At 38.0% G+C, this 10,900-nt stretch overlaps 1 protein-coding gene across 6 annotated transcripts in view; it reads right to left on the bottom strand.

The window, feature by feature from the left end:
- Positions 1 to 534: 534 nt before the first annotated feature.
- Positions 535 to 10,900, bottom strand: part of LOC149957549 (centrosomal protein of 290 kDa-like) — a 118,281-nt gene continuing 107,915 nt past the window's right edge. For 2 of the 6 annotated variants that reach the window (XM_090165621.1, XM_090165617.1), the window contains 7 exons: positions 8,010 to 8,093; positions 7,359 to 7,556; positions 6,572 to 6,721; positions 5,977 to 6,198; positions 1,190 to 1,282; positions 751 to 891; positions 535 to 688 (listed from right to left, as the gene is read on the bottom strand). In XM_090165621.1, coding sequence (XP_090021747.1) covers positions 596 to 688; positions 751 to 891; positions 1,190 to 1,282; positions 5,977 to 6,198; positions 6,572 to 6,721; positions 7,359 to 7,556; positions 8,010 to 8,093 — 981 coding nt within the window. In that variant the 3' untranslated portion in view covers positions 535 to 595. Of the gene's footprint in view, positions 689 to 750; positions 892 to 1,189; positions 1,283 to 5,976; positions 6,199 to 6,571; positions 6,722 to 7,358; positions 7,573 to 8,009; positions 8,094 to 10,900 lie in introns of those variants that run through there. The other 4 variants (XM_090165619.1, XM_090165620.1, XM_090165622.1 and 1 more) reach the window with 4 other exon arrangements.

The following is a 10,900-nucleotide window of genomic DNA, read 5'->3' as shown; positions in this document are numbered from 1 at the left end:
GAACACCATTCTAAATTCTGTCTGGCGCTGATCGTAACGTAGCGATGGTCAGGAAGGGGCTCACGTGTTTACACTTTTCATACTCGCTTTATTATTTTATTTCCTCCTTAACATAACATAACAGTAGCATAGCCTACGGGGACACAAGCTCCCCAATAAGTATGGTCGTACATACAAATATTTTTATTATCTTACTTTTTTCAATGGTGTGCCCCCCCCTCCCGAAACCAAATCCTGGCTACGCCACTGTAACTTAGACCAAGTTTACGATCAATATTCCCACAAAAATATGATTTTCTTCTAATTTTCAGGCGCATGGTAATTTTATCAGAGGCTGAAGTTTTCGTCTATGTAGGTAAAGCGCCTTAAGGAAGGGATTGAAGATATACACCAAGTTATCAACATCAATGGCAATAAAGGTTGCTAGCACACTTGGGCCTAGGGTATTAGTTTAGCTGATTATTGTTGAATTTTATATATAAACATGTTTATACCTATAGATATATTAACAAATAAATCAGACGATTATGTATTGAAAATTTAATAACTTAAATCATAGTGAGTGCGGTCCAAAATCCAAATGGTACAATAATAATCAAGAGTCTGATTTTTCTTTCATTCTTAGCTGTATTCTTAATTCAGCATTCTCTCGTAATAAAGTGTCAAAAATGGACGGTTTGTCTTCATCCTGAATATTAAAAGAGGATTAGTCATAATTTACACACTACTTGTTAAACAAAAAAACGGTACTTTTATGTGTTGAGGTTCGTATTGCAACAGTTTGCCAAGGAGCCATTCATTCCTGTTCTCAAATTCACAAAGGTCATCTTTAAGTTTTCGAATGAGATCATCAGAATTAGTGGCTGATGAATACTTTTCGAGAGATTCAATCTATAGTAATACATGATTTTGAACCTTATAAGATTTTATCTCTAAGCCAAAAATTGAAAATGATTAAAAATAGGAAAAATATTACTACTTTTAAGGCCAAAATAAATTTTGGGAAAACTTTATATTGGGAAATACCTATAAACTTAACTAAATTGTAAAATTTAAAATAAATCTTGTCAGAAAAATTTCAATCCCATCATTACTCTAAAGTGATTTTTACGAAGACCGCCATTTTATGTGATTTTTTCATTTAAAAAAGTATGTGACATTGCATCATTGATAAAGCTCTATTGCATACTTTCAGTTTCAATTGACTGCAATCAACTCTTAAGTGTTCTTCTCTTTCAGTTTGATCTTTCAGTACATCCATAGAGTGCTGCAACCGATCTTTCTGAAAACAATAGAAATATACAAGAAAATTACCAAAACATTCATTTCAAAACTGTGAAAGTTAACTGTAATGTTACGGTGGGGCAATAGAAATACGTAAACCATGTTCATTAAAACAACTGTTTATTTCGTAACATAAAACTCAAATAAAGCTTAAACAAAACAATTACAGTGGGGTAAGGCGCATAATTATGCTGTCGAATAATCCTTTAACAAACAGTACAGCTATATATATCAATTTAAAGGGTAGATAAAAAAATCGGAATGAACCACCTAGTTTTTCATGTTCTTTAACAGAACCGTAACAACACATCCTCCACGACTTTTATAATTACTAATACAAAGTTAAATTCATAAGTCCAAACGTTTCGGTGGTACCACGGCTCTGCCCGATCTTGTGGTGATGTGTGGATTTCTGTTCAAACGCCGTCACTGGACTTGACCTTGGCTGATTAGTTGAACTGATTGCTAACGCTGACGAACCAGTGTCATTCTGATTAACATTTGAAATGGTACCAGAGACAGAATCAGGACTGGACTCCAATTGTAGCTGGCTGGGACTGGATACATGCCCTGGCAGTGACTGGTCGTACCACGTATCAATCTCTGGTCCAGGTAGCGGAATGATATGATAGCGATTCCGTTGTAGCTCTCCCTTCGACGTTGGCGCTCAGCTTACCGGATAACTCGTCCGTCGACTCTTTTGTCCAGAATCCACACTCGACCTCCGTCCTTCAAGTCACGGACGCCATGGCGACTGTCGTAATTGGTCTTCTGTGCCAACTTGGACTGCGCTTCTTTTTGAACGACAACCTCTCGTGGTGGGATGGCTGGAAGGAGACTGGAATAACGGATCGGAACTGTTGTACGTAGTCGTTTGTTCATCAGGAGCTATGCCAGGCTATAGCCGTTCGTTAAAGGAGTAGCACGATACGCTAGAAGCCCTAAGTAGAGGTCGTTAGACTTCTTTAACCTGCCTTTTACGATCTTGACAGCGGCTTCTATAAACCCGTTGCTCTGCGAATATTTCGGACTGCTGGTTACGGACTTGAACCCATACTCCTCCGAAAATCTCTTGAATGCACCAGTCCGTGTCGTCGCCAACTGTGACCCATTATCCGATCTAACAATCTCAGGGATACTGTATCTCGCAAAGATAGATTTAGTGGCGTTGATTATGGTACCAGTCATCTGGTCCTTGAACTGGATCAACTCTAGATCGCTAGAGTAGTAGTCAGATATCAGGAGTAACCATTTAGCATCACAGTACAGGATATCCATGGCCACAACCTGCCAGGGTCGGACTGGAAACTCTGTCGGTATTAACGGTTCATGACAATTCGACGCTTCTTTGACGCATTATCCGCAGTTTTTTATCAACTCCTCTATTTCCTTGGAAATTTCAGGCCCCCACACTGATTGTCTGGCTCGGTCTCTACATTTTACAATACCCATATGGCATTTGGTCTGCAATACCGCTAGTAATGGCTTATGGTCCGTCTCCAGGTTGATCGTGATGCCAGTAACGAAGTCTTTAAATCGCTTTTCGGCATCAGTGAGAGACTTCGAAGCGTAAGCAATGACCTTGACGGACCCATCTGACCGTTTCTGTTGAAGTAGTGCTCCAATACCGTAGTTTAAAGCGTCAGCCGATATGGTCGTCTCCCTTGACAGATTAAATATACCCAAAACTGGCTTAATAACAAATGGAAACGCCTCCTCCTGCGGCGGACCCCAAGCGGCTGTAGGTTCTCCGCCATCTTCGGAATAAATTTTTGTCAAATAATGAATCATACCCAAAAGTCTTCTTACTTCAGAAATACTAGACGGTGGCTTCATTTCTTTGATCGCCCTGACCTTGTCCATATCAGGCCGGATACCAGTGTAACTAATCGAATGTCCCAAGAATTTCAAAAACTCTGCTGAACTAACATTTTATAGTAATTCCGTTACTTGCCAATGTTGCTAAAGACCGTCTCAAGTGTACATCTTGGTCTTCAGTATTTGTTCCCCAGACTAAAATATTGTCTTGGAGATTCACAGCTTTGTCTATACCCTCGATGCATTTCCTGATTCGCTTTTGGTAATGCTCCGCCGACGAACTGAGACCAAAGGGTAACCTGGTGAAATAATATCTCCCGTACGGCGTTATAAACGTTGTGAGTTTCATTGAATCTTCGAAGAGTGGTAGTAGCCAATACCCGGAATTGCAGTCTAGTTTGCTGAATACCTTTGCATCAGCCAACTGACCCAAAATATGATCCACCACTGGCATTTGATCCTGTTCTTTAGCAACCTGCTTGTTGAGTCAACGCAGATTCTGATATCCCCTGACGGTTTCCGTACTATGACCATTGGCGCACACCAATCAGTGGGCTCGTCAACTGACCTTATGACACCCTGCCGGATCATCTTTTCAAGTTCCTCCTTGAGTTTTCCCATTAACGGAATCGTCACTCTTCTCGGGGTTGTTAGAGCATACGGTTCCGCTGCTAACTTTAGTTTGATTCGATATTCCTTAGGAATTTTTCCCAAACCGCTGAACAACTGCTTGAACTCCCGCTGTGGACAGCTGGTCTATACGACCGCTCTGAATGGCTTGTAATCCTAAGAGAGGACCCATCAGATGCTTTATAACGTAAACCTTGTCCTCAATCTCCACCACGCCACACGCCAGTTTAACTACGGCGAAAACAAGACACTGTAACTGCATCTGACCAGGACCAAATAACCTGACGGCTAGAAATTCTTTGATTAATGACTCTGGAACCGCGTTTGCCTCCATTCCTGTGTCCGCTTTAAACTGAAAGTTCGCCCCATTGACAGCGACATCGACCATCCACCGGTTTGATTGTATATACTCGGACACCGCCCCTAGAAATGCATCAGACTTTTCACCTGACCACTTTTCCGTTCCAGTAACCTCCTGAAGGCTCGTGGACTTAGTACGCCATTGCTTCTGGAAATTTCCCTTTCTATGACACCTACGGCACGTTGCATTGAATGCTGGACACTGCTTCAGACCATGGCTCTGACTACCTCAACATCTTGTACAGGTCTGTTACAACTGCTGCCTTTGGACCTTATCATTTCCTTGAAGACTTCTCCTCGGTCTTTGTCGTCGACCTTTTAACTGGTTTTGAGAAGTAGCTTGCAGTTACTCCACCATGGCTGAACTTGACCTTTAGTACCCATCTCGACTTGTTGTCGGTTGACCGCTTCAACCTGTTGGGCTTTATTTACCGCTTTTCCAGGTGTTAAATCCGTATCAAACTGTATTTGCCGTGACAGGGCTTTGTCCCTGATGGTCACAACAAAACGGTCTCTGATCAAGCCATCATTTATCTCACCAAACTCGATTCCCTTACAGCCTGATTACGACTGTTAAACTTCGCCCTCTCATATGGAATGTTCCGCTTGCCGACAAAGTGGTCATCGAATTGTTCCATCACCTTGTCGTATAGTAGCCGTTCCTCCGAGTTGAGCTTGAAGGCTTCAAAAACATCTTCTGACTTATCTCCCATAATGTATAAAAGTGCATTCACCTGCTCCTCCCCTGATTGTTTCTTCAGTCCCGAAGCTAGGCGGAATCTCTCGAAACGGCGTTTCCAAGCGCTCCATTCAATAGGATTGTTGAAGTTGAATGATTCCGGGGTTGAAACCGGATACAGAGTTCCTGCCATAAAGGTAGCCAAAACGCTATCCGAGGAAAAACAGACCTTTGTCGCTTTTTTACTCTCCTCTGGCTTCAACTTGGGCATAGACGATGACTACCGGAATCACTGAAACGTTGAGTAATTCTGACACCATGTAATGTTACGGTGGAGCAATAGAAATACGTAAACCAGGTTCATTAAAACAACTGTTTATTTCTTAACATAAAACTCAAATAAAGCTTAAACAAAACAATTACACTGGGGTGAGGCGCATGCTGTCGAATAATCCTCTAACAAACAGAGAAAACGAAGCCTTAGGCGCTCGGTTAAGTGTTGAAAGTGTCTAATTTATTTTTTCCCGTAATTTGTATATGTGTTGTTACAGTTTTTCATGTTCTTTAACAGAACTGTAACAACACATATACATAGACTTGGGCATAGACGATGACTACCGGAATCACTGAAACGTTGAGTAATTCTGACACCATGTAATGTTACGGTGGAGCAATAGAAATACGTAAACCAGGTTCATTAAAACAACTGTTTATTTCTTAACATAAAACTCAAATAAAGCTTAAACAAAACAATTACACTGGGGTGAGGCGCATGCTGTCGAATAATCCTCTAACAAACAGAGAAAACGAAGCCTTAGGCGCTCGGTTAAGTGTTGAAAGTGTCTAATTTATTTTTTCCCGTAATTTGTATATGTGTTGTTACAGTTCTGTTAAAGAACATGAAAAACTGTAACAACACATATACAAATTACGGGAAAAACTAAATTAGACACTTTCAACACTTAACCAAGCACCTAAGGCCTCGTTTTCTCTTGGGGATTCAAAATATACAAAGCAAAAAAATTACAAAAACCACTTTTACGTAAATTGCGCATTCTTGGAAACAATGAAATAATTAAAATTGGTTTTTTTAGCCTTACAGTGTCAGGAGCCTGAAAACACAAATTGGTGGTTTTACACTGCTATGTACTCAAGTTACCAAATTCTTTTTTTACATTAACTCAAATTATTTAAATCATCTTTACCAGTGAAGCTAGCTCCTTTTCGAGATTGACAATTTTTTCTTCATACATTTTAGTAACGACATATGATTTGTACTGTCTTGGAGTCATAGAGTGGGGAGAAGGAATTTGCTTCTTCAGAGTTGAAATTAATTTGTCCTTTTCTTCCAAGGAATCTAACACCCTTCTGTTTTGTTCTGTTAAGGTTTTGTTGCGCTTCCGTACCTCTTCAATCTCATGTTGATGCTAAATAAAAAATAAAAAGGTTCGTTGTAAGATTTTGTCAAAGCTGTAAATGCAGCTAATTTGTAATTAATAATTCTGCCTTTGGAAAGGTGATGAACATGAACAAAATTGATTTGATTTAATCCCAAATTTATTATCAATTTATTTTTATTTTATTTTTGATTCTTGACAAATTGATTATTTATTTGCATACAGAGGTAATATATATATTATAATTTTAATAATGAACATATTATAACTTATTTGGTCTGCATTGGTAGTGCTATCAAAACTACTTTTGTACATTTATATTACAATTATACATTAAAGTGTAATCATTTAAATAAATGATTTTTTTAAATCTTAAAATCAGACAATCCTAATTTCAACATACCCTTTTAATTTCATTATGAAGTCTTTTGTTTTCTGATACAATTTTGTATGTTTTTCCATCTAACAGCCTCTTCATGCTTGAGCTTTCATTATGTTTATGGTTGAAATCAATGCTTTCTGATTTTTGAACTTCTGTTTCAAGGTTTTTATCCTGTAATTAATTTAATGGGAATGTATTATTGATATACAGTTTAGGGCATCGCAAATTTTTGGGAATGGGCAGAATTCACAATTCAATAATTGTTAAAAAAAATTGTGCCACCTTTAATTAGATATCAGGCAGAAACGTTAGTATAAATGAGATAAAATTAGCAAATTTTTTTCAGTATAGTTATGAGCACACGTGTTTATTAAGGGTTTTTGTATACAGTACCAAAGGATTACAATTTCGACTAGCTGTAATGTCAAATGTTATTTACCGAAAGCACACATATCGGTTCAAATAATTTCCAATACTAAATATCCCCATAATGATCTTATGGATATAGAGCACATTTATTCAAAGACAATACATTATATTTTTGTAATTTATATAGTTATGGAACGTAATTCTAAAAACCATAAGATAGATGGCGGTAGTGTATCTGATAAACGCCCCATTTACTTTTTCAGTCATTTCTAAGTTTCGAGGATTCTCACTAAGTGTTAATTTAAATTTTCAAACTTCATTCCCTCTTCAATGTACGTGGAGAATAAAGTTCAGTTTAGAAATGTTCCCACACTTTTGGTAATAATCAGTATTATTATTATCATGCCTATGGAAAATTAGTTGTTAAATGTTTATTTACCCTTACATTTTTCAACTTGGAGGAGCTTCCTACATTGGTTAGTTCTTGGATAATGTTATCTTTATTTTTTATATCTGATTTCAAAACCTCGATTAGTGATTGCAAAGTTGAAATTTCCATTTTAAAACGTGGAATATCAATTTTAACTTTTTCCATTTCTATTTTCAGCTCGAAATTTTCCTCTGACAATTTTAATACCTGAAAAACAAAAGAACTGATTCTTATTTTAATGAGTTACATAAGAGGGCCCTAATTTGTATAGGTCATGTAAAATGTTTTTAGTTTAGATAGTAATAACATTTATGGTTAATCAATTAGTCCTTGATTGCTATCAGCTCATCTATTTTATCTATATTGTGATTGTTGCCATAATATGAATAGTGTTATTCAGATGACCAATGAATATTCATCCAACATCCACATACCGGATGCCTTTTTGGTCTGTATGGCTAACTACCACTGATACATACTTAGTGGCGCCTCCTAGCAGTACCTAACATAGCTATTCATGTATGTAGACATCTCAACAACCATGATTTAAATGTTAAGTTCACTGATGTGAAAAATATATTAATGTCAATTTTAAGCGCAGCCCTTATTTTATTGCTTAACCATTTCGTGTAAACATAATGCATTATGCAATATACATACATGTTTTTGTAGATTGCTATATTTCATCTTGTAGCTGATAGATGGATCATCATTAAAAATTTCTCTGGTCATATTTGCCATAGCCTAAGTATAAAAAATATATTTTAAAGAGTTCTCTTAAAATACACTCCCAAAAATTAAAAATATCCAGATTTGTTAAAGTTCGTGGCCATCTATACTGATGAGCTAAATGGGCAGGGTACCATGATTCTAGGGTTAAGTCAATTTAAGACCGTGGAAAAGGCCTATTTAAAGCTGGCACCAAAGTAAAAAATAACGAATCAAGAATGCATCTACCTAACTACATACTTTATAACCCCATTGAAAAATCCAATAATGTCACAACATGATCTTGGCTCTAAGATTATTTTGCCACCGTACCAGCGATAGCTAAATGATAGTCAATCATTTAATATCACGTGGAACATAGCTTAGTTCCACCATAAGTAACATAATTAACATAGGTATGACAAAGAACGAATTCGGTGAATGATAGTCTGTCGTGGAGTTATTGCGAAATAGAAAGTTATAGAATAAAATAATATGTTATTCTCCCCTAAGAACCTATTTTAACCCCGTTACCTTTAATATGTTGTGAAAAACCAGTTTTTTTTCTCGTGAAATAATGTAATTTACTCTAAAAACCCTAATTTCTTCCCAAAACTCTAATATATCTTTATTTTTTAAAATAGATTTTCCCACTCAACGCCGCTATTTTTACTCTGGCCCCATTAGTATATATCAATACACCCTTTAATCTTGTGAAATAAGGTATTTTACCCTATAAACTCTAAACTACCATTAAATAATCCTATTTTCCCTCTAGCATACATCTTTTACCCACCCAAAGCCCCTATTTTAACCCGTATCTTAGGTTCGGTCACGAATATTTTTATTCATGAATATATAATAGGGTCGGCTGGTAGTACCTAGAATTAGGGTTTGAGCTTATCTAGTGACGGCATTAGTCATGTGTCCGGAAATAAAAAAGGATAGAAGCTCGTGATTTTCAGAGTTTGAAGAAGCAGTGACAAGGCTTAAGGTTACCGGGCATATTGTTTTTACTTCCTAACACTCCTCCTGGATCTATGATCCCTATTCTTTTATGATGTTGGTGCATTCGTGGACTCCGCAGTACTTTAGTTAACTGGTCGGCAATGTTCAGTTCTGAACTAACGTATTTCAATCGTATTTTCTGGGTTTCAATCAATTCGCGTATATACAGGGTGTCTTAATTTGATCGGCCCAGGCGTTTTTCTCAAAAACTATAGTTGCTAGAAATGTGAAATTATCAGGATATACTCTCTCAGGGAGGACCCTTTTCTTTTGGAATTTACAGAAAAATCGTGAAATGTTTCAACGTTTTGAATTGTTTTTTGAACGATAGGTGGTAGACAAATATTTTCAATCAACAAGTTGTAGAGCGTACTCGAAAACCTTCAATGAAATTGGTTTAGTCAAAAACGGACGATTTTTCATAGAAATAATACGTAATGAAAAAAAAGTTGGTACTACCCAAAAAGGTTTACGTCTCATGCAAAAGAAAGAGAAACCTATCTAATTTGAAATGATCGTGTTTGTAAAGATAAAAAAGGGACTGTTTTTTAAGCCAAATCATTTTAAATAATTATTTAGAGAAAATACAATTTACATAGTAAAATTCCAGAATTAACGCATATTATTTTAAATGAGGTTCAATAATTCCACCGTCCGCTGTAATACAAATCCGTGCGCGATGAAGCATATTTTGAAACGAAGCACGGACCATCTCGGGAGTTACGAGTTGGAACGCTGCGATGATTCTCTGCCGTAGATCTTCTTCGTTAGTGACAGGCGTTTTATACACTTCCTCCGGCGGGGCGAAATCTGGGGACCTAGGAGACCACCGTACTGGACCGTTCTTGCCTATCCATCGCCCAGGGAACTCGTTGTTAAGGCACGGCGTTTCTTTCTTGGTGGGCAGGTGCATCGTCATGCTGGAACCAAAGGCGTGGGACGTCGACTAATGGCACATCTTCGCACTCGTCTGCGACTTCATTTTGTAGAAAGGTCAGGTAGTTCTGCCCATTGAGTCGACGCGGAAGAAAAAATAGCCCAATAACGTGATCTCCCAGAAGACCAGCCCAGACGTTTAAACGGAATTGTACCTGATTGTGGTGAGGAAATCGCCAGTGCGGATTTCTATCACTCCACATGTGGTTATTTTGGCTGTTAAACGGGCCGTCTCTCCAAAAGGAGCACTCGTCGGACACAAGAATCAAACGGAGGAAATCTTCGTTTCCGTCGTCCATAGTACAAAATCAGTTACAGAAATCCAGCCGAAGTCGCTGATCACCATCGTAAAGTTCTTGCTGGAGCGTGGCACGACATGGGTGATAGTTATGACGGTCAAGGACACTCCAAACGTAGTACTTTGACAAGTTCAAATCAGAGCAGGCCATTCTTATGCTTGCTCGAGGGTAGGCGACAAAGTAGGCGATGACTGTGTCTTGCATGTTGATGTTGTCATTGCCAGGTCCGCCGAATCTGTGATTCACGTTGCCTTCGTTTTCAAAGTCACGGACAGCACGGAGAACAGTCTGGTGATTTGGACGACTGTCAGGATACAACATTTGAAATAATCGACTCACTTCACGTGCATTTCGTTGACCATCTCCGTAGTATAATTCGACCATCCTGGACCGCTGTTCACAGGTATAACGAGGCATCTTTTTATTTTACTGGAGTATGTTCAGAGTGTGATAATGTTAATAGATCTATGCCATAACGTCATTGGGGAAATATTTAGTATTAGTGGTTGGCAACCCTGTAAAATCATAGCGTGCTCATTCTTGTTTTTCTTTGTGTGGTCTTACTCCTGACCAAGCCGTTTTATCGTTCACTCTACTGTA

This window comes from Leiobunum rupestre, chromosome 2, assembly GCF_980474605.1.
Source record: "Leiobunum rupestre chromosome 2, qqLeiRupe1.1.hap1, whole genome shotgun sequence".
In the NCBI taxonomy this organism is placed as follows: Eukaryota; Metazoa; Arthropoda; class Arachnida; order Opiliones; family Sclerosomatidae; genus Leiobunum; species Leiobunum rupestre.
Note: the sequence above shows the minus strand (reverse complement) of the source record. Positions and strands in the feature narration are given on the sequence as shown.